We start from the raw sequence: 25000 nt of genomic DNA on the forward strand, positions 1-25000 counted from the left end.
GTCAACATGGGCACTTAAACGTTTTCAGAGAAACAACTGACTAAACAACCCACCTCCGTCACTCTTTAACCACTCATCCTTGGCGTCTTTTCCCTCCGCAACAGACCACAGGGGAAAAACCTAAGTCTATAACGTCAATTTGTCAACCTCTGTACCTTAACCATGGAAGAAAAAACACCCTGAAAGTTTGGACTATGCAGTTCTCATGGCCTCGAGCAGATCAGGGTCACATACAAACAGTTTCGTGCAATGTGGAGCGGGGTGAAATTGACCAAATCAAAGATCCCAATATTTATTTATAGACTTATTACTCTAACTATCATTTCACCAACCATTTGAGTATGACTATTGGGGTTTCCTCACTTACTTTAATTCAGGCTTTAAAGGCCCTCAAAACCAAGTGTTTTGTCAATTAACTATTTGCTATGAACGAGTCCTTAATGAGTGCCAAAGTTTGAAAGCTTTTGGTTATTTAGAGTTAGATGAGAAGATCAATTCCACTCACATCTGTGAGATTGGTATCAATCTTCTCATCTAAGTCTCTGCAAGAAAGCAAATAAGTGTTTCCCAAAATGTCAAACTATTGTTTAAAATTTCTCTACGTCATTATATAAAGATAATCAAATCCCAGACTGTATCGTACACTATTGGTACAGTATATTAAGTGATGTATGAACATATCTCCTGCACGATGTATGAAATATTGTCTACATCCACATGCAGCAAAAGTCTTTTTATTCAGCTTATTTGTGTGTGCTGACAGAGCAAAAGCTGTATTCCAAGTAATATCAGAAAGAAAGAGCAAAGTCTGACAAAGAGCATTTCTTACAGAATGTCTAACCTTTTCATTTAGCTCTTAAAGGGCTTTTCTCATCAATATCTATCACAACACACAGACACTATTCTCTGTCATGTGTGCAGAAAAGACACACTTTGGATTTCTTTTGTTTTTCTGTTTATTCCAGTTTTAAAATTGGATGATAACTGCAAGCTAGGTGGCTGTCACACACATTTTCTTTGATGAATTACACGGTCACAGGAACCAAACCACAAATGCGATTGTACCACTTAAAGGGGAGGAGCTTGAGACCCAAAAATAGCCTTCAGCCTTTAAAAAAAATAGTAGGCGGCATATAAAGAGAATAAAGGCAACGCATTTCACAATGGAGGGAGTGGGCTGAGTTGAAGCCATAGGCAATTTGGCTTTCATCACAGACATACCATGCTGGTTTCAATTCACCAATTACGCCTACATGTAATCATCTCCATAATCATCTCAGACAGGGGAAGTACAGCGGGGCCAGAGAAGTCTTTTCACCTAAGTGGTCATCCAGGTGTTGGCCAAGTTGTATATAGAAGGATAGGTTTTCAAAAGGAGCTTCCCTGAGCTGCTTTCTCACAATATGATATCTTCAGACTCAACGAAGTGCCCACATATGACCAACGTTGGATCCTTTTAATCTTTTTAGTCGGCAGATCCATTCCTCCTCCAGACCGCAAGGGATCTGGTGTTGTCTGCGTGGACCAAAGGAAAAAGTAACTCCAAACCACCATGCAATGTAACATGGCCACAACTATGTCCAATTGGTTGTTTTTTCTCTCTCTACTTCTTTAAAAATAACAGGGATTTTGAACTGGCTGTTCAAGCTTGGGTGATTTTCAGTGTGATTACAGTCAAAACATTTCTGTAAAAATTTAAAACAAATGTAAAACATGGGTTATTCTAAAATGTAGCAGGGCGTTTACAAGGCTAATTTGTTTTGGGATTTCAAGAGTCAAGATTGGAGCACAGTTTAAATGACTTCTAACCAACTATCTGCTGAAAATGTATCATTTTATTTTCACCCCCTTTTAAATTGCATAGTGTCGTCACTCTATAAAGATTTTCATTTTCAAACATGGAGAGCTCTTCTGCTGCAGCCAGATGTTTACAGATTTTATTATCCTGATCCAGCTTTGTCACCTTCTCACAATGTGTGCTTCTCCCCAAAGGCCTGCAATGTGGGAGTAATGGACTTCAGAACTGAAGTTACGTTTTTTTGTGCATTCCCAGTACAGGAGAGAAATAGGTGCAATATCCCATCAAGATTTCCTGTAAAAAGATTTCAGGCTCAAAGAAAGGAACATCATTTAACAGCAGGTAGATTTAGGGTTGCATGGTTCTGGCTCTCACATACATCAATGATCGGAGTTACAGTGCGTGCCCCCTAAAATTTTAATGTTGATGTATTTAGATTCTAAATTTAAAGAGTTTCTGTACAGGATTAAATCCTAGGGAAACTTAGTTCAAACCAACTTTTTTATTAATTTACTTGCATGAAAACCTGGCAAGCCAATATGACAGCAAGACATCCACATCTTATATGATGAAAGCAAAATACTGAAATGGGGGCATCAACTAATGCATGCTTAAAATAGCTCAGGGACAGGATTTTGAGCAAAGCAACATTTACAGTAAATATTCTCACCAAATGCAAATGGAGGATGGATAGGCATGTTTAGACTTATTAAAAGTAAACATGAAAAGTGTACTGGCATAACTGTGGAAACTCAAGGACATGAAGAAACAATGTTAAAAAGACACACACACACACACACACACACACACACACACACACACAGCTGCCTTCTGGCATAATGGGCCCTCTGCTGCAGTTACCTCATGGATTCCTCAGCAGAGAGCTTATTGTAATCTAACATGGGCGAGGGAGAGAGCGGGCAGTCAGCTGAGCCGCACAGGGATATCTCCCTATGATTTACGACTGGCATTCAATGCCCGATCCGTCCCCAGACACCACACCAATAATCCCTAAATAAGATTCATGGGCTAAATCTGTCTGTATTTGATTTTCCCATGACTGAGACCGCAGATCTACACAGCCTCCTGAACAAAAAGCGCCAACACTTTCTTCTTCCCAGCTGCTGTCTTTAGAAAATCTTGCCAATTTAAACAATGAAAGCAGGGATGGAGAAACTGATCTATGTTACAAAAGTGTTCAGTGTAATCTGCTCTGAAGATATTGCCATATGCTGTAGGTGCTAATATTATTGAACACTGTACAAGGCCTTTCTGCCTACTAAACATAAATCACTTACTCCCTCGCAGTTACAGAGATCACACTGATGTGACACAGAGGAAACTGAACACTCAGCCGGACAAACCAAAGTGTTGAGGTTAGCGGCGAGAATCTTACCTTCCCAGGAAGCACTTGGGGAAAGTGGTGAGCTTGCGTTTACGGTCCTTTATGAGGTTACCCTTGGCCATGAGGGGGTAGAGCTTTTCTCCCTTTTCTGACACCATCACCCACGTATCCTGCTCCATGCCGAGCCTCAGACCTATGCAGCAGAGGAGGAAGGGTGCAAAAAAAAGCCTGTCAATATCATGACATTAATAATCTTTGCACTCAGCTCCTAGACTAGATGTGACATCAATTACAAGCTGGAGAAGGTTAATGTCTCATAATTTCTCAAGATAATTAGCATTGCCTTTCAGTGTCTGTGCTAATAGTCTCAGGCAACGTTAATGACTGACACTATGAAGAGTTTATCATGTGCACAATCTCAAAATGTGTAAAATTGAAACAGAAAACGTCTTTTCCTTGTACGAGTAACACTGTTTTAAATGGGTTTGCAAAGACACACCCAATATCACTGCATCACTCACTTTTTCTTTGACTTTTAGATGCAGAGACCACAAATATTCAGGGCTGGGATTTACTAACTTTTTCATTATTTACAGTTTTTTTTGATTGCTAAACGACAGTGGGCACAACTGGAGTCACATGTGCAAAACTCTAACTACAGTCTGCACAGCAGCAGTTCATGTGGACCAAACTCTAGTTCATTTTTCATTGCTTGAACACAGTTTTCAAAACTCTACACACTTATCCCATGACTTTAACCACAACGTGCACAACACTGTAGATTTACAGCACTTTGTTCAAATGCTAACACACTGCTGTCAAAACTGTAAACCACACATTAAAAACAGAATAGATTTCAGTCTGGTGCCTATCAAACACTGCTGATTGCAATTTTAGCTGAAAGCCTAAGCAAGTGTCTTATTTTAGACTAGTTAGTGAACATATATGGTATTTATACAGAGAAAGCTCAGAAAGTCTTTTTTTGTATACAAACACCAAATAAGAATGAAACAATTCTACACTGTACTGTTTGAGAGAAACGGGTAAAAGAGCAAAGATACCAACATGTCCAGGTAAGATGTCTGAGGTTATGTACACAGCTATAAAAAAAAGTGAAAAACACTAAATCTTTACAATAGTAAAACTGCGTTCTTACTGTTTTTCAGAAAGTAATGGAGGTGAAAGCAATGGAAACACCACATTCATTTGTATTTAGAGATAATGCAGACATCCAATGTGATGAAGAAAACTTGCCACATGATGTTAGAGAGAGGCAGGATTAGTCACACTATTCGTTGGTACTGTTATGTACCTTTAGTTTTTTTTCCCCGGTAATTCCATAAATTACTAGAGATAAAATACTTTATTGAAGAAAACTGCTGATTTTCATTCCTTCTTGTTTACCTTATGTAAAAATTGGTATGCTATACAATCTATATTTTTTGGTTAAATAAACTGTTGAGTAGTGTCAAGTCACTCAAATTGTTCAAACTGTAAAGATGAAAAAGTTTGTAATTTCTGTATTGGTGTTTGAGGCTAGTGTTTTTACCCTCAGTGTGTTCTGAGTGACAGTGTGTGTTATCTCAGTGAGGCCTGTGCATAGTGTTTGAGACGTGTGTTAAGAGTTGTGTTGCTTTGAATGAGTTTTGCAGGTGATGTGAACTGTTTAGTTCAGGTGACTGTAGGTAGTGCAGACTGTAGTTAGAGTTTTGCACATGTGACTCCAGTTGTGCCCACTGTCGTTTAGCAATCGGAAAAAACTGTAAGTTAAATGGTTCTGTACTGATTTTCCCAAACACAGCATATATTTGATTTAAGACAGATGTTGAGAAGAAAAAATAAAAAGAGAGTTTCCCTAACTGACCGACCCCCACCCTGATACTGATACACTGAAGCGCCTTCTTACTTTTCCTTCGCTCCCTCTCTTTCATGATGGCCTCCAGCCACTCCTGCTTCTCCTCCGGGGTCTTGGCCATGCAGACGAACCACTTGTTCTTGGCCGTGTTGTGGATCTTCCAGCCGTTGTTAACTATGTTCCCACTGCTGTGGTAGTCAGCTGTAACACAGACACAAGTTTGACTTCACTAGTTTTATAAAGTCCTCTCTCCCGAGGGGTGGAACGATGCAAATCCGCTTTTTTTTGACTCATTGAGGTTCAGAGTAGTTTGAAGGGGAGGGCCATCAATCAGTGGTTGCACTGATCATGACACAGTGCTGTTGGGAAGTCGGGCTTACACTAAACAAGGGTTACGGCATAAACGACAATAACATAGGGCACAACTCCAATGATTTTGTTCAGAGAAAATGAAGCAAAATAACGCAATAGCAACACTAGGACGCTTACAGGAAAGAACAGGAAATAGACCAGAACAGACAACACATTAGCTGATGAAATAAGGCTTTCTTAGACAGTAGAGTGTGGTCTATTTTCCAAAAACAACATCCATCATAGAACTACTGAGAAGAAAGTACTCTATCTCAGTGCAAAAACTTGCTGTAGACTGTAGATTTTTCCCAGCTCTAGTACCGGCCCTCACAGCCTCACTATTGAGTGCTTCATTGATTATCGCTCTTCTCCTTTAATGAGATAAACGAGGGGACACACATGCAGAAGAAGAACCATTCATCAGCGTTATTTACTACTGAGTGTTCAGAATACTCCCACAGTAGTGATGGCTACTTGTGAACTTCACCGCCTTCACTCAAATATAAACATTGAAAGGTCCCATGGCATGAAAATTTCACGTTATGAGGTTTTTTAACATTAATATGCGTTCCCCCAGCCTGCCTATGGTCCCCCAGTGGCTAGAAATGGCGATAGGTGTAAACCGAGCCCTGGGTATCCTGCTCTGCCTTTGAGAAAATGAAAGCTCAGATGGGCCGATCTGGAATCTTGCTCCTTATGAGGTCATAATTACATAGTTACCTCCCCTTTCTCTACTTTGCCCACCCAGAGAATTTGGCCAACCCATGAGAGAGAGACATCATGGCTTTCAAACGAACAAAGTGTCAGTTGGTCAAGGCTACACCCCCCCCCTCCACCTTGCCCCCCCCCCCTCTCTCCTCCTCAATAGCTACAGACACAGAAATGGCACATCCTAAGGAAAGCTCATTGTGGGACTGGCTCATAGTGGCTGTAATTCTGCACCAAGGCTGAATTTCGGAAGGAGACTTCAGATACATTATTAGGGGACCACTAAGGCCTATATAAAAGCATCCAAAAAGCAGCATGTCATGGGACCTTTAAGAATATATATATATATATATATATATATTTTTTTTTTTTTAAACTAAAAAAGCAAATGGAAATGAATCTTTGACCCAAAGTTAAATCTGACCTCTGATTTTCTCCCTCTAAGGGTGTAACAAAAAGCAAACCATTACAATCATCTAAAAACATCTACACTGTTAGTGTCCTTTATATGCTATGCCTAGAGGGCGTTTTGCAACCTCAGGCAGCAAGTGTGTGCCTGGGAAAAAGTTGCAGTGCTTTCATTACGTAGAAATCCAAGCTAAAATACTCCTGTCGCCTGGATTTCAGATTGAGATCTCCCGCCTGTGGTGCAGAACACCCAAGAGTTACTGCACCGACGCCTGCCTCACGTGTTTATCCTCCCTCTCCAGACCCAATCCCCATCCATCTCTCACCAAAAACACCCAATATTACGGCCCATCTAGGTCTGCTGGAGAGGAAATGATGGCTTCTACAAATATAAATGATAATCAGTGGCTATGCGAGGCCAAGAGACACAAGCACTTGAGTTCACCAAGTACCAGCAGAAGCACAGTCCCAAGGATATGTAACTATAGATGTCTAAAAAAATGTTTATAGGTAAATCTCATTTTTCGATCGGCGATCCAAGTATAAAATCACATGTTGTCAACGTTCCTGTGTGGGTTATTATGGCATATTTTTAAACCGCTGCTGGCAGGAGTGCTGAAATGAAAAATGAGAATTTGAGAGAGAGAGAGAGAGAGAGAGAGAGAGAGAGAGAGAGAGAGAGAGAGAGAGAGAGAGAGAGAGAGAGAGAGAGAGAGAGAGAGAGTGAGCACAGAGAAAGAAAATTCATTTGTCCACTCACCCGTGCCATCATCCACATTTTCCACCTCCATCACCTCCGTGTTGATTCTCCCTCTGAACAGGTAGCGAGGACCCTCTGTGGCCGCTTTACTGTTTTTTAAACGCCTTGGATAGAGAGTAGCAACCATGAGAATTAGCTAATAAGGTTTTTCATGTTATTACTTACTGTGTAATTAGTAGCACTCACAGTTCATTTAGGGTTTTAAAAGAGACTAATTATAATCACCTGATGTTTGTCCATGTGTACGCACCACATTAAGTGAGAAAAATGAATCTAATTTAGACAAGTTATTCAATCTAAGGTCAGAGCAACACACTTTATTTTCTTTATTTCTTCAGTCATGTGTGGATCTTCTTTTATATACTACCTGCAGACACTACACTGTATACAGCATGTTGAGTAAAAGCAAATCAAAGCAGCGGGCAGCTTGGTTGGTGGTGGGTTAACAAAACCTGCCAGAAATGCGTACAATGAATGTTGAAACGCTGCAGCTGCACCAGTGTGAGCAGCACAGATCTGGCAAGTGTTAAGCACAACAATGGTCAGCAATCAGCAAATGTTTCCTGACTCAACTTGTACTGACAATAATAAATGTCATATTATTTAGTATATTTCCTTAGAAACTACCTGAAAGATTAATAAACTCGAAAAAGAGTCCACAGATGGTTAATATCCCCACCTAGACTAATCATATGTTGCCGTTTCCCCAAGTAAAAAAAAACTCCTAAATCCTTCTCTCACGTGTCTCCTCTACTGCATAACTTCTTTCAACTCCCTCACTAAAAAGACTAAAATGCCTCCCATAGTGCACTGCTCTCTTTTCCTTAAAAAAGTAAAGGAACTTGCGCAGTGAATTATTTATAATGTCCATGCTCTAAATATTCTGTAGGAGTGCAGAGACAGAGGGAGAATCTAAATTAGCATGAACAATATTTAGATTTTGTCTCTTAAAAAATACACACTGTGAAGAGAATTTGAATTCATCTCCTGTTTGTGGATTTTGCCTGTAGAGTATTGAATAAGAGAGGGTCAACACACCGGTTTTTTTTCTTGCAATAGACCAGAAGTTTGTCAAACAGGAAGAAAATCCTCTCTTGAATGTTTCCAGCTGAAATCTTTAGGAGGACTCCGTGCATGAGCATCTCCGTGCATGTATCTGTGATATTGGAGCCCTGCAAACGGACATGTAGGCAAAAGGTCAAGCAGACAGAGAAAAAGAGAGAGTGAAACAGATGCTTGGACAAGGATTGACACAGAAGAATGCAGGAAAGAAGGTATTCAAACTTGCAAACCACTTTAATGTGATTTTTTTTTTTATCTGAAAGAGAAAGTTTCTACAAATGATTTCTATACCATTCAATGTTCACACATAGTGTCTGAACAGGAGGAGGGATTACAAAGCCCAGCCTTTCCTGTTCCCTCTCTCAGGGGTCTGTAAAAACACTGCCTGCTTCCTCAGAGCAGATTGCTGTGGGACTTTAAAATGCACGGCCGTTAATAGCTCCTATAGAATAACATCCCGTCCAGTCAAACTATGTGTTGCACTGTCGCGCCTGGTCACCATATTGGTTGGGGTTCCTGCTGCAAGTGATAAAGTGTGCTGTCTTCTCCCTTACCTTGCCTGCACTGGGAATTTATGTACCACGTTTGATCGGCCCTCAGAGCTAAAAATAACTCCCATGCGCACAGAGCCGGAAAATGTGCTAAGCATTTCCTCCTGCTGGAGACATCAGCGGGCCAAGACCTATCCCGCTTTTTCCTTCTCTCTCTCCTCGCCCTTTTCATCCTCTTCCCTTCCCTTGTGCCCATCATCCCTCACTCTCTTCCCCTCCTCTTGATTCCCCAGTCTATTCCTCTATCTCTTTCATTCCTTCCTCCACACTTTTCTTTAGTCTCCCTCTCTTACAGGGGCCTTTTAACTCCCCAGCTCATGGCCAGATGTTAAACTAATTTGCAGCCAGTGAATGTGTGCACACCAGACATGGAAAGGCCAACTTGTCTTGGTCACTTGAAGGGGCCAATAGCAACATCACAGTGGTCCAGACTATAGAGATGCATTTCCTTAATGGAAGAACAGACACTTCCCCTTCATGTTCCTGCACGGTTAACAGAACCCTCTGCCCATTTACTTCTTCTGGTGTAGCCTTCTTTAGATTTTCTTTTTCTCTGCAGCATTTTTCTATCACTCTTCACATTCATCTTGTTCCAAGTCAAAGCTCCACAGAGGGTGTATTCAGAAACTTAAGCAACACTTTAAACCCTCAGTCATCTGTTTCATCTAAATTTCATCTCTCTATTTTTATAGCCAGACAGCAGCCAGACATAACAACTGCAGAATGGATAAAAAAAATTAGGAACGACAAAGCAGGATATGCCATTAATTAAGGAAAAAGCATGGTAGAAACATTTGTGTTGAACTATGAAGTGGTATTTGTAAATTGACTGGCGAGATGAGAGGATTTTAATAAAATTCTTTAAACTAAAGAAGCCAAATCAAGCAAACTCTACAACTCAAGTAGTTTTTTGGATCTATAATTAAACTTAAACAAGAGAACAGAACGTGAAGTGAAACACAACTGGAAACTACTATCCGTCCACTGCTCTAAAATGAAGATATTTCTATGGTAAACAGTAACAAAACACAGACAATTGCAACACTAACCAACTGGCAATCACCGCCCTGACAAATGCTGGCAGTCGACACCATGGTGACCACTGCAGGCCATCGCCCTGTTTCTCCCACGCGAGGTGAACCTGCCAGGATGCCCCGAGGGCGGCCAGCTGTGGAGCAGGTCAGCACTAACAAGCAATCAGCCCGGGCGGAGGAGCAGGAACGGAAAAACAGCAGCTCTCACAATCCCTCCTCATCCCTCCATCATTCCTCAGACACCCACACAGAAATGCAAGATGCAAATATCACTCAGCTTTCTCACTCCTTTTTTCCTTTCCTTCTCTCTTCTTCCCAGTTCCATCTCATTTAGCCTGGTGTGCAGCAGTCAGAGGGTCCAGAATGAGATAATGTTTACAATTAATAAAAAGTGCTGAGGGGAAACCGCAGAGTAGCTACAGCCAGGACCATGTCGTGTGCAAGACTAAACCCAACACTAAGGCTCATTCTGATCATACTATTCTTAGAATTTAAACTCAATGTGTGTGTGTGTGTGTGTGTGTGTGTGTGTGTGTGTGTGTGTGTGTGTGTGTGTGTGTGTGTGTGTGTGTGTGTGTGTGTGTGTGTGTGTCTGTGTGTATAGAGTACACCTACAGTTTTTATTTTCTGACTTAATAATGAGCTTATCTCTCCTTTAATAAGTGTAAGACAGATTTAGACTTATTTTCTGTCTAAATCCATTAGAAGCCATGATTTTTTTGTCTGCATCTATATTAATGGATTCAATATGTTGTTGTCTAGCAGTATATTTAACGGTGTTTGGTGTTTTTTGCCCCCAAGGTCTCCTTCCTTCCGCGGCAATGGTTATGTTTAGGGTTAGGGTTAGCTGCCTGGAAGGCGCCGTTGGAGGCAAAAAACACCATCCAGCATATTTATCTATGAAGCAAAACAGCCTTTCTAAATACCCTGCTAACACTAAAACAGAAACTTGAATATCTCTGTGATCATGCTCTGCCGTATCTTGTCTCACCCAAATTTGAGTTAAAAGTCTGTGGTTTATTAACCCATCTGCCTACACGGCTACACCTTAGTCAGAAGCTGTATCAACACTGGCAATGCCTTTGTCTGCATGTCCAGGAAGCCTTTAGGCTTGCATGAAGCCTGATCAATTACATAAGCATCCCAGCCTCTTGCCTTACAATTACAGTTTACTCTTTGCAACCACCATTAGGCCTACTGACCCCTCCAGACTAAGAAGTACAGTCTACCTGATGATGATCGGATCGGTGACCCTAAAGCGTGACGGCTTTATCTACAGGCTCATCCAGGCGGAAAGAATTTGACTATTGTGAATACAAGTCATTGTTCCCAGAGAGAACAAGAAAGCTTAAAAGGCTGACAAAAGTCATGCCACTTGGAATTGTTGTTGAACTGCTGGCATGGGGCAAAGTGGCTTTAAATATGTCATGACTTTGAGCTTTGACAGGGGGAAAGCTCGACTGTGTTTTAAAAAATTAAAACCCTACAAGCCAACTCAGGCAACACAGGAAGATGTCAATGCAGCCATTTAAACTGAATTTACTGGCCGAGAATAAATCATTCAACACAGTGTTCACAGTTAAGTTCAGGCCTACCTCCCAGCCCTCGATATGGGACTGCCATTCCTCCAAAATCTCCAACTTCTCCATCTGTCTCTTGGCTTCGTTGATGCTGGAGCACACAGCTTTCATCACCTGCAGAGACTCCAGCACCAGGGCGTAGTCGTTGTGCTTCTTAGGGGTTCTTTTCAGCAGCTCCTGCATATGCAAAGACCATGAAGTCACTCACACAAAAACTAGATACATGATAATAGAAACACACATTAATTAATTAATTAATTAATTAATTAATTAATGCACCTAAACTACTTTCGAAAGACATCAAATCAAATGTGTGGCAAATCTGGCTCTGAATCATAATTTACACAACATGAAAAGCATGAAAGAAAAATATATTAAATTTCGTATCCACTCCATGTTTGCTTACCTTCCAGTTGTTCCTGAATTTAGTGGTTAAAACCCTTGCTACTGCATGCAACAGTCCAGCAAAAAAAGATGGCAATCTCTTTAGTCTAAACACAGTCTCTCGGCATGTCAGCTACTATAGGGCTGATTTACACTGTTCTGGATATATCTGCAGCCAGTGATGGCTATCAGTGTCATTTCAGAGAAGGAGGCCCTGGCAGCTGGAAGGCTTCAAATGGCAGAGCATCAAATTACCCCCTTCTTATTATTACATCTCTGTGCCCGTGCTGGTGGCTGTTTAGAGAACGCCTGGGTGAATTAATAGATCATAACAAGACGAACCAGATGGGATAGCGCAGATCAACGACTCAAAAAAAGCCTTTGAAAGTGTATTTAATTTCGCTCATGTTTCACGTTGGGAAAAGGAAATTTCAAAACTAACAACTGAGAGCGCAGGTATGAATGAGCCCAGTCAAAGGGTCTGAATGTGCAGCTGGGCATGGGAGGTGATGATAGGTCTTGTGTTATTCCTACATTGTGGTTGTGCTGGGGAACTAAAGCAGAGACGTGTCAGAATAAGAGACCAGTGTTTCATTAGCGAGGGAGCGGTTGATGAGGACGGGACAGCCCTAACTAATGACTAGGTGGTGGTGGATGAAAAGAGGAGTACCCTACAGAGGTGGCATATGGGTGTGGTATCTCCATAATACATGGTTAGCGTGCACCAGACCATACTCACTCTAAGCAGCAATGGGTACTTGCAGATCCTCTGAATAGGAGCTACTAGGTAACCCTCCAGGGGGACCTCCGTGTTTTTTCTGCCTCCCAGCAACATGCAGTTCTAAAGAAGAGGAGAGGATGTAGATGCAAGTTGAAGGTCCAGCATTCGTTTGGGATTTTAGCAGTCATTGTGAAATAAATGTAATAATATGCCAGAGAGTGGTGTTAGAATAAAGGTCTTTGGCAAAATATATCAGAAGGGTTTATCAATAGTATTTACAATTGTATTGTATTGTATGCATTTGTATATCACCATATTATACAAAAGCAGTTTAGAGTGCTTTACAGAAAAACTAAATGAAATAAACAGTGACATCAATGGATACATACACACTGCACAAATACGGTGTATTCAATTAAGAAAATGTGTGAAATTAGTGAAAAGAAAGGTCTTTAGTTGGGTTTTAAAAGAACACAGTGTCTGAGATCAGCAGACTGTTCCATTCTTTAGGTGCATAAATACTGAATGCCATCTCAGACTTTGAAAGCACTCTTGGCACATGGAGGAGATTTCCACCTTGTGACCGGCGAGATCAGCTGGGGTTATAGACTGACTGCATGTCTGAGATGTACTGTAAAGCCAGACCAGCAAGTGATTTGTAAACCAAAAAGGAGGATTTTAAAGTGTTTAAAATGTTTTAAGTTTCTCATCATATCTACTGTTAGGTGAGTAATACATTAGCTAGAGAGATGTAAGAAACAGTCTTAAAGTGGTAATAGCATGTGGCAGTGGTTGTCATGTACAGTTTAAACATCATGTTTATCACTGTTACCATCTTAGTTAAGTACAACTGAGGTTGGTGGGAATGTCATTGATTTTTGCAGGTATTTGGTCATAAACCAAACTATTGGACACATTTAAAGTTTGACCTGGTAGTGGCACGACAGGAACAGTCACCTCACTCAGAGTGAGTCGGATTCATACTCTGGAGACCATTAATGTCTGTGTTTCATTAAATTGCATGGCAATACATCCAATAGTTGTAGAAATATTTAAGTCTGGACCAAAGTGGTGGACCGACATGGCCATCCCTAAATTTAGATTTATCATAAACTAAGAGACAACCTTTGCCTTCACTCAATCAAAGTGACTTTCATGTGGTAGGTGTCGGGTTATGAGGTCAACTGCTCACGTTCATTCTCACCTCCCTTTCACCTGAAATTTCAATGAGGTACTGGATTACAGTGTAAACAATAAACCAGGCTTTATAGCAGCCAGTCGGCCAAAGGTTTATGGGGGGTTAGCGGATATCCCCTACTCTGGTCACTGCAAGGCTAAGGAGGTGACCTGAGGTATATTAGCCCGTAGCTAAGTGTAGGTTAAAAGGTAACAGGAGACTGATGGAAGGTTATGTCCAGACCCCATTAAATCAAAGTCAATTAATATCTTTACCTCCTCTGGCTTCCTAGATTAAAAGGCACTAATGAACAGTAAATCAGACACAGAACTCAGCATTAGGTGAAAAGCTAAGAGAGGCAATGGAGAAAAAGGGCGAAAAAAAGGACACACACACACACACACACAGTTTAGCGAGCCAGCAGTGGGGATGTAGTCATCTTTTGTTCTAGCAACATGATGCTCCCCTGTGGAAGCGTAATTCTCTCAGAGTGTCAGGACAGGAAAAGGGAGTTCGCCCACACAAGGGGCAGAGTCGCATCAGCTGTCAGACACACTGGAACATTAAGTGCAGGGTTTTACACTGCCATGTGTGGGTGACTGTGTGTTTGTATGTCTAAGACACTGAGGTGTTTTTCATATGTGAGCAGTTCTCAAGTTCAGTTTTGCATGACCCCACTTGGACTTGATTATTAGCTCTAAGATATCTGCTATATTTTCAGAAGTCACACTTGAAGCCACTCTTTGTGTCTTAGCATGGATTGATTATAGTTACTCTGACTTGTGCATGAGTACTGATCTTCTGAGACTTTAATTGGTTGCACGTATGTTACAAATTGGACATTATGTGCACTTTTACAGCCCTTTCTCACCAGTAAACATGTCCGGACGCTCCTGATCTTATTGAGCTCCAGCAGCAGTCTCTGGGCCTTCTCATGATTCCCGCAGTATTCATCATAAATCTGGAAACGGCTCCTCTGCAATAGACAGAGAAGGACAAGGTGAGAAGGACACATGAGTAGTAAAACGGAGAAATTACAGGAAGAAAGAAAGAAAAAGAGGGCAACAAAGTCAAACAGAAAATGGTATAAAAAAAAAAGAGGAGGGGACTCAAATCATATCCTGCCTTGCAGCCATATGACTGTCAACTTTCCACCACAGCAGTTCTCATGACATTCATACTCTATTGTCTTTGAGAGGCAGCAGTGGGACCAGACCACACAGCCTTTAAATCACTCACTACAAAGCAGAAAAAATAGTACACTGTCTTCAGCCATGTGGCTCTGCCTCAGAAGACAAAGCTGGTGATGTGGAGACACATGACTGTCGTAACAACAAGCGGGGGCGCTTACAAATACACAACGTTGTGATAAGCTGTAGAGTATGCTCTTCTTCTTATATATAATGTTTTCTAAAAGGTCAGTTTATGTACTAACAAAAAAAGATGATTTTTTTTTTGACCCTTGGAACTGATTTTACTGTAGTCCAAGAGGGAGGAGTGGAGTCTTAAGTCAGCGTGAACCAATTTGCAGGCCTGAATCACAGAGGGATTTGGATTTGAGCAGTCCACTGTCCAGCTGGCTTACTAACCTACTTGTGTTTCTGTAGTAAAGCTAGATTGTGTAATTTTTTCTTGGAACTTTTAGAGCATCAACAAATCACTAAAGCGAAGGATTTTGAGATGAAAATGTGTCCGAGCGTTATCTCAATGGCCTCACATGGTCACTCATGACTGAATTATGATCGTGAGTTTTCAGTTATGCTGTGAATTATATCCGATTTTCTCAACGAGGTCATCTCTCTGTCTCTCTCTCTCTCTTCACCTGCATCAGCAGCAGCCCAATGCTCCATCACTGCCCTACTGGCAGAGACGTCGTCTCCAGCTCAACAGAAGATGGTGAGATTTATTAGACTTTGAAACCTATTATATGCCAGTGTGCTTCAAGGCTCTGCATCAAAGAAAAGTGATATATAGCAGGGGGTGAGCAGTATATCACAACCGTATCAAGCATATCACACATGTGCACTCTCTCATCAAGGGTAATCCAGAGAGATGAATAGACAACATGTGGTTTGTCTTATCATTTTCAGCAGCACTTATCGGCATAACTGCATTTGAGCTCTGATAGTAAAGGAGGAGAGAAATTCTTTAGATGAACAAAGGATTATTGGAAACAGACTTTGCATTGATGTGACTGAACTATACGAGCTTGGACAAGATGGTGACATGATAATCAAAGGTGGCGAGATTACTTTCAACTTGCAAGAGAGTAAGGGCAGTCACATGTGTTACTTACAAAGTGCAAGAAGCAGCGCCCAATTTCATGGTGAGCATGAGGTTCCGGCTGGAGCAGCTCTTCCACCATGGACAGGAAGTCTTTGTGAACAGCAAGGATCTCCTCGATGTTGGAGAATAAAACCTACGAGATGTAACAAATACATAAAGTGCGTATGTGTCTGTTTAGAATATTTGCCAGCTGTTTTTTCCTCCAGTGGTGTTCCTAAGATTGCCCGAATCAATAATTTGGCATATACTGCTTTTTTGTGGCCATGTGGCACCAGGCGAGGGAATTTCCGAGGCCACGCAATAAAGACTGAGGTTTCTTTGAAATGGGCATCTTGGCTTTAGAGGTCTTTGATATTTAAATTTCAAACATTATTAGAGATATTTCGACAGAGAGGCTAAAAAAGAAGCACATTTTTTAAGATCTGTTGTATGGAAACTTTGCCTTCATGTGGTGTTGACTTCTGCTCCCTTTTATGTCCTTTTTGTGGTGATGTTTAAGGACAAAACAATGCTGACTCTGGATGGAGGAAGAAGCTAGTGAAATATAAATCATTAAACCAGAGAAGTCTTTTATGGGTGTTGTAAGGCAAAAATAGTCTTTAGTGATGCTAAGAACAGCAAGAAATCTGGTATATTTTCATCAATGCCTTTGTACTCCAAAAGGACTGGATGCCATTCAGCTGCTTGGTGACGTCACAGCCCAACCCCGTAATGACCCACATCATTCAAACCCTTCTCTGTACAGCATGTTCCCAAACAAAACCTAACATGAATAGACATCTTCCAAAACATGGGACATGCAGTAAATATCCACTGAATGTCTATTTACCTTCAAAAGTAAGCAAGCTCACTGAAACAGTCCCACTCCCACTGTGAGAGAGCATCCTTTATTATCCTCCAGCCGGAATCACTTATAAATAGATTATATTTACAGCTGCTTCCTGGATCGCCCGCTACTTCTTTCTCCATTCAGAACTTGGCTATTTTAGGTTAGAAGAGAACCCCAAACAAGGGACCCACTTTATTTAGTTTCCAATTTAAGTTCCTGTGTTTTCATTGATCAGGTTACTGTTATGATAATAAGATCTGTGTTCAGTGTAAAAGTCAATTGCCCTTCATATTTTTTTTTTACAAATCTTAACTATGCACCCCATACCTCACAGTTTGACCCTCACCTTAACGGTCTCCTCTGTGATGTTCTTGTCGATTTTGGTGGCTGCATACTGGTTGAGACGATGTAGAAACACCTGAAGCAGAGCAGAAAAGGAAAGAAACAGTTAACACTTTTGAACTTGCCCTGGGATTAAATTACATTTTGGCATCTGATGGCCTGCACCTTTAATGAGACAAACAAAAGAATAGATTTGATTCTTGGTGTGCAGCTGCAACACTTGGCTGCCAGAGCAAATCGGTATCCATCACAATGGACCCCTGAAACACAATCTTTTGCACTGGATGATAAAAAAAACATAATAATTGCAGCTCATGGTGTTTCAAAGGCAATGTTAAGTGGCTGGGGATGGGAGTTGGAGAAGCCAATAGTTTGTGAATTGAGATGGATGGGAAGTGCTCTTACTTTCTTCGGTCCCTGAGGACGCTGGTTCCCAGGCTGCTTCACCACACAAGCCCTCAACAACCCATTTAATGCTTCAGGGCACTTTCTGAGAATGGCAAATTAAGAAGGTGTGCTTTGAATGTATTCTTAAAAAAGTGACTAAGGAGAAATTAGTCATTTTCTGCACTCCGCCTGAGGGAGAGCTTTTAAAAAAGAAGACATCCATCAAGGTACCAGACATGAATCTTTGTGTTTATGTGTGCAATGCTTGGGATACAGTTTGGCAGACAGAAATCTATCTTCAGTAGAAAGCTCTGCGGAAAACAAATTGGTGGCATCGCACTTTGATATTGATTGATGCCTGTGCACTTCACTTCGGGGAAGCTATGATGAAATCCAAAGCAAGGCTTAAAAATCTAAAGCTCTCATGAAATATAAAGTCCAAAAGAAATTGCATTTAATCCCACTGAATTTTAGCTTCATCAAACTCGATGTTAAGCAATAACAACGTTTTTGATGTTCATATTGGTGTCAAATTTGAATGAAAGCAAGTTTAAAAAAAAGTCCTTGGTGCAACATCACAAAAACACATATGTGTGTGATTTGTGCCGACATTTGTTTTCATTTCCCATGTCGCATAACTAACTTTATTTCAAGTATCCTCCAAATGCCATAAAAGGCAGTAACTCGAGCCAGATGAAACCAGAGATGAGATCTCTAAGTAGAATGAAGTGTGTATTTGGATTATATTATGCCAAACCTGTCTGCTAAAACCCAGTGTAAAGACTAACAAGATTGAAGATAAATAAACCAAATGAAAGAAAAGTGAGGAAAAGAAATGATGCCTTAATCAACAGTTTAATTCCAACTGTGTCCATCGTACAGTAACACCATTTAGGAGCAGAGCTCACAGAGAACGCAGCAGAGCTGTCAAAAAAAAAAAGTTCTGAACTTAATCAATGGCCTGTCAGTGATCACACCAATCCTCACCTAAACCCTTTGCAACATGACAGACAACATAATAGGCGGCACAGAGACAGTGCTACAATATAAAACATTCTTACACAGAAAAACCCTTCAGCAGCACAAAGCTTCATTTCATGGTCCGGCATGACACAAACCAACAGCAGCTCCATAAACACATGACCAACGCGATCAAGCTCCAAGCTGAAAGGCAGTGTGATGCATAAAGTCACTGTGAGTGCAGTAAGAAGTTACATCTGTCTTTGCAGTTGACCCTAACCACGGACGTCCCTTTACCACCCCACGAGGGCCATAAAGCCATCTGTCGTCCAGCAGGCAGCCTGACCTGAGCAAGCCAACATAATACAACCACAACACATGTAAACAGCTTACTTTAATGAGCAGACAAGCCAAGAAGTATTGCTTGACACCAAGATCTAAGTGAGTATTTGGGACTACAGTAAGCTTATTGCAAAGTTTCCCTTGATTATTCGTGAACAGATGGAAAGGGGGCTGGGCTAAATCAGTGAAAAACCTCCATTACTAGCTAATTACAAAGCCATGTTCTTTTAAAAAAAACAAAATGACTTGAAGAAATTACCGAAATCATCTTAATCACAATGTATTGACGTCAAGCAACACTTCAAAAGGAACTGTAGAAGTGAATGTTTGAATCCGGGCTTGTGGTTGGAAAAAAAAGAGGCTTAAATAATCAGCCTCTTTGTTGTAGGCCAACTCCATGCTGATTACCATTCTGTAGCTGCCTTGCAACTCTGCCACTCACAAGCATTAGCATCTGATTAGCAAGTCTAATATGTGCAAACACGGAGCAGACTTCGACAGGCATGACAGGACTTACAGTACAGGACCTTAGCTGAGCAAAAGTAGTGCTAATTTGCAACAAAAACCAGCTTCCTATCATCATTCCTATCATAGATGCGTGACATCAAACATGGTCTCATTAGGGAGTCTATCACTTCAGCTTTAATAGTGAAGAGTCTATTCAACAGGACATAATCACTATATCTGCAAAGCACCAATTATACAGTATATCTACAGCTATGGGGGGCTCAGTCTGAAGCAAAAAAAATAAGGTGCACACTGCAGATGCTTATCAGAAGTAAACAACATAAGAAAAAAGACAAGGAATAATGGCGTGCAGGAACGCTTAATCTTATTGGATAGAGATAATAAATTGTGTTATCACCCAAAAGACAAAATAATGTTTGTTCTTGTCACACAGAAGTTATGGCGTAAAATTAAAAAGCTCTTTCATGCAGTTTTCGGGTCCACCGCAGAGAAAACAGACTCGGCCACACAAAAGTCTGAACAATTCATTTGAGACCCTGTTCATGTAGAAATGTGGACAGATTTGTGGAAACAAACATGTCTCTTCCAAAGAGACTGCCAAAACTGCCTTGTTGATGTCATTAGGAGACACGGACAGTGAACGGGAAGCTGACTGACTGTCTGGATTTATTGACACAGTAACAGTACCCAGGGTGACTGTGAATAAAAGCGCTCTTCCAGGTTTGTACAGTACCTGACAGCGCTGCGTACATAAATGCACGGCTCATTTGCAAACGCCTAAATGTAATGTTTCTAGCATTGTACGAGTCGTCCAAATCCAGTATTGTAACTCAGAGTCAGTGGAGAACGTCCAGGGTGTGTCTCTTGATTGCATCACAGATCAGAGCATCTGTTCTCTGGTTTAAAGCTTTGGTATTACTAACTAGAAACTAATTCAATTTAAGGGATGAATTTTACACAAATTTTTTTTGAAGAACTGAAGAACTGCTGAAGTCATTTCTACTATGGTCCACCAAGTTTGCTATCTTTGTCCTCATTCTCAGTAATGACCAATTGAATTCCAGAGGGACACATTTTGTTCCCTAGGACTGGATGTGCTTTGTAGCAGGAATCCACCATGCCTGGGCACTGGCCACTGCTGAATCTCAAGCAGACTTCATTGCATTTTAAAACTCAAAAAGGAGCTGTTTGTGATCCATGTCACACTTTCAGTGAACAGAGATGGATAGACATTTTAAACTACAAAATACAAAACAACAAGGCATTGTTTTCGCTACACAAATGTAAGTTTATGAATATTCTTTGAGGTTTAAATTGTGTTTTTTTTCCTTCTAAGATACTTTGAAAAATTATGAGGTAAAGTGATGAGCTCAAAAGACAAAGAGGATAAAAGAGTAGGACAACAGCAATCATTTATTTACAGTGTAATTTCCATTTGCCAATTAAGGAAAGACTCCTTTCCGAAATGGCATACACACACACACACACACACACACACACACACACACACACACACATTTTAACCATTTATTTATGTCCACATAAAGAAAAATAGTACAGGGACACAAATATTACAGATGCAGTACAATACAAGACACAACTCATGGACCAGTGGCACGCAGCATATTTTCACAATATCAATTACAAGCACAAAACTCACTTCTCGAGGGTATAGGTAGCACAATACTCAGTTCTTAAGGATATAAGTAGCAGCGCCTCCGCCATATGTGGCGGCTGCCAATAATAGCAGATATGGCACAGTACTTTGCAAGTTGTTTCGCCCTCTTTTTGGCCATCCCAAGTTGTTGCAGCCCTCTGATTACCAGCCTGTGTGTGTTTCCTAGGCTACCAAATATGAAAACTAGTAGTGTGCACCTATAGCCCAGCTCTGAGATGGTGTTTAGGAGTGGTTGGTATTTAACTACCTTGGTGTAGAAAGACTCCTCCAAGCTGGAATCAAAGCTGCACCTCTAAAATATGCACCTCCCTGGACTCCTCATTGATAATAACTACATGTGGTGTATTGGCCACCAGGTGTAAGAGAGTACTAGAGGTACTACTGCAGTGCTGGAACATGGATGGTTTTACCTGAGAATGTTTGTACATTCTTACTGAGGGAGGGAAATGGTTTGATATGTCTTTCACTATGAGGTCTACTATTCTGTCATGACAGAACACACACACACACACACACACACGTCACTCATCTAAAGAGTGTGAGTAGCTACAGATTTAAAAAAAATGGCAAGGATGTTCTTTTGTCCATCAGACATTTTCCTTTCTACTTGTTGGACATACAGTACACACGTTTTCTATCCTTGATCATGTATCAACACAACAGCATTCAATAAGAAAGAAAACTCTGTCAGAAAGTCTTTTTGTTCCCTATGGTCCAGGTATAATGACCTGGATTGTCACTCTGACGGCTGAGGAGAGACTACACATTTAAAAACCCCATTAAAGTTTTCATCATTTCACAGAGCAGGTGCGATGAATAGATTGGTCCGATCACTGCGTGTGGCCCTGGTGTGGCCCTACCTTCCATTAATCAACACAAGCTCACATGCTGTGGGCAACAAAGCTGTGGTAGTAGAAATCATGGCTGTACTGCCTGACGCAGCAATGCTCCGATGTGATAACAATCTGACCTTTACAGTCACACTAAAACAGACCTGCAGGCCCTCCATCACCGACTTACTGTGACTCACTGGACTGAGTGGAAAACAGGCCTTGATCTATGAGGGTTCAATAACTGCAGTTTGCTGACGTGTTTGCTGAAGCGGCCTACAGGAGGGAGGTGGCCAGTCTGGTGTCATGGTGTGAGGACAACAACCTCACCCTTAACACGGACAAGACGAAGGAGATGATAGTGGACCTGAGGAAGAAGAGGAAACCTCATCGGCCACTGTACATCCAGTGAGCTCGAAGTAAAGAGGGTAAGCAGCTTCAACTACCTGGGCGTCTACATAAGTGAGGACCTCACTTGGAAACTTAACACCACACAGCTCGTAAGGAGTGCTCAACAGCGGCTGTATTTTCTGAGGAGGCTGAGGAAGTTTGGCATGTCACCTAAGATCCTCAGCAACTTCTACAGCTGCATTGTTGAGAGCATCTTGACCAGCTGCATCACCGCGTGGTATGGCGGCACTACTGCTATGGACCGCAAACGCCTGCAGAGAGTGGTGAAGACTGCAGGGAAGATCACCAGGACTCCACTGCCCTCTCTGCAGAGCATCTACCATCGGAGAGTCCACAGGAGAGCCGCCTCCATCTTCAAAGACCCCACCCAGCATGGACTGTTCACACTTCTACCCTCAGGCCTGAGGTACAGAAGTTGCAGGACCTCCAGACAAAAGAGCTCTTTCTTTCCTGCTGCCATCAGACTCCTAAACAGCAGATAGGAGTTTATACTCATAACTTTACTCAACTGTTTACATTTCTACAGTTTGCACATTCATAACTTGCACTATTTACATTTGCACTGTTTACTATTATTATTATTATTATTATTATTGCTGCTTTATTTTTTACATGCTGCCTTTTAAAAGTGTTTTATTTTGTATATTTGTAGTATATACTGTAGATTTTAGCATTCTGTGGACAGCAAAGGAAGAATTTCATTGTACAGGGAAACATGTGCATATGAGAATAAAACTTTGAATGTGTTTATTGCTCAGGGTAGTTGAAATTATGTCCAGCCTCCTCTGGACTTCAGTGTCATATAGGAAAGGAAAGGCAGAGGGCTAAAAGACTGGCTGTGGGCATCGGCGGAGCGGGGGGGGGGCGGGGGGGGGGTCATGCATGTTGTCATGTTGTATGTCACTCGTAACACCGAAACACACAGCTTGTATCAAATGCTAAGTTATCTCAGGTCATGTTTTACAGCTAATCTCGGCACATTAGTGGGATAAGAAGAGAGACTAATTGAGAAATATAGTGATAAAGAAGATCAGAAAGACATGAGAAAGTTTATTTCCTTCTCCTGATGACAACAATTCCAAGTACAGATGCATCAATATCACTGGAAAAGTGATTTTTTTTTTTCCATACTTTAATTTAAAAAGTAAATCTTTAATATATTCTACATTCATTACATAAAAAGTAAAATATTTCAAGCCTTTTATTGTTTTAATCTTGATGATAAGGGCTTACAGCTCATGTAAATCAAAACTCCAGTACAAATGTATTAGAATTTTAGAACAAATAATTTTTTATACGACCTGACAAGATCTCTAATCAGCTAATCAACTTAAAAAAAAAAAAAAAAAAGAATCTGTCATTCTTGTTCTGGTGGGGCAGCACAATGACCTTTTCCTGTTTGATTATTAGTTGTATGTTTTGCCTCTGATTGATTTGTGCTTATCATTTCTTGCAGGATTATCAGAAGTGCTGTCGCTCTTCTTCCACTCGACACCATCACTACCCTCCTCACCTGTATTGCTTTCTTTCTAAGTTTCTATTTTACCTGTTAAGGATAATTTTTGTATAAATTGAAATGCATGAATTAATAAACTGTTCTTGTTTTAAAACAGATTTTATTGTTTTATTATATTACATTATTATTACTTGTGTATTGTTTAAAAATACACGATAAACCTTGTTGTGCAGTTAAAGCTTCAATTGTTCTTTTTTCCATTTCATGGATTCTGATGTAGCAAATTTATCAGCTAAGCACAAACTAAACAGAACTGAACTCTTAAGATTAGTAATGATGTTTACACCAAATTCCAATTTTACCTATGTAGGCTAACTTAAAAAGAGTCAGATAATGGTTGCATCTTTTTAGTTGCCAGGGGTGAAAATAAGTCATCCTTAACATTTTTGGTGTTTTGGATTCACTACAGCTGGAGAACAATTAAATACAAAATAGGTTGTAGGCTCTACTGGGTGATTTTCTTTTTTTTTTACTGAGTAACTATCATCATTTTCCCAGATAGTGTATAGAATTTTAGGCATTATATTACCTCAAACAGCCTGAAAAATAGTGCATTTAGCTGACGTAATTGGGAAAAAAATCTCCACCAGGTGAGCATGGCCCCGGACCCCCCTAGGGTTGGGCTAAGCCCCGAATGTTTATATCGTCTGGCTCCGCCCCTGGCTGGGGGTCTGTTTCCATGTCAACAGAGTGTGTGCTGAGCCAACCTAGGTCAGAACATTTTGTGAATGGACATTATGCAATGTTGTCCCCCCCGGCAACTCTCAACCAGTTAGGAAAGATACAATCAGCGGAAGGCTGGCCATTCCTACTGTATATGTTGTTCTCTGTGTTCAGTGAAACAGATGATGATTCACATCAGAGGAGTTTAGCAAAAACAGAGGTCACTTGCTTCCTCAAACACGTAAACTAACAATGACATAACAAAAGAGACAATGATGGACATTTTTGCGCTTTGAAATAAAGTGTGTGTATAGTATATTTGCCAAACCAGAGCATGTGCTTGGGTCAAATAAAAATGCTATAGTGAATGTAAAGTGAGTGGAAAAGAAAATGAAGAGAGTGCAAGAGGAGTTACACACGTTCATCACATTACATAGCCAGCAGAATGGGCTGTGATGGGAATACAAATCCAACCCTGAGAGGAAAAGAGCACTAAACAGATCCAAAAGAGCAAAATGATGCAGCAAATTGCTTTGATTTATAAAAAAAAAAAA

The 25000-nt window shown here is 40.8% G+C and overlaps 1 protein-coding gene across 4 annotated transcripts in view; it reads right to left on the reverse strand.

Moving 5' to 3' along the window:
* The window catches only part of prex2 (phosphatidylinositol-3,4,5-trisphosphate-dependent Rac exchange factor 2), a 96625-nt gene that overhangs the window by 60763 nt on the left and 10862 nt on the right, over positions 1-25000 (reverse strand). For 3 of the 4 annotated variants that reach the window (XM_039789663.1, XM_039789664.1, XM_039789666.1), the window contains exons 2-10: positions 17196-17267; positions 16031-16153; positions 14606-14710; positions 12576-12677; positions 11468-11629; positions 8264-8397; positions 7226-7329; positions 5050-5199; positions 3195-3336 (exon numbers count right to left, since the gene is read on the reverse strand). In XM_039789663.1, coding sequence (XP_039645597.1) covers positions 3195-3336; positions 5050-5199; positions 7226-7329; positions 8264-8397; positions 11468-11629; positions 12576-12677; positions 14606-14710; positions 16031-16153; positions 17196-17267 — 1094 coding nt within the window. The remainder of the gene's footprint in view (positions 1-3194; positions 3337-5049; positions 5200-7225; positions 7330-8263; positions 8398-11467; positions 11630-12575; positions 12678-14605; positions 14711-16030; positions 16154-17195; positions 17268-25000) is intronic. The other variant, XM_039789665.1, reaches the window with a different exon arrangement.

Source organism: Perca fluviatilis, chromosome 22, assembly GCF_010015445.1.
Source record: "Perca fluviatilis chromosome 22, GENO_Pfluv_1.0, whole genome shotgun sequence".
NCBI lineage: Eukaryota > Metazoa > Chordata > Actinopteri > Perciformes > Percidae > Perca > Perca fluviatilis.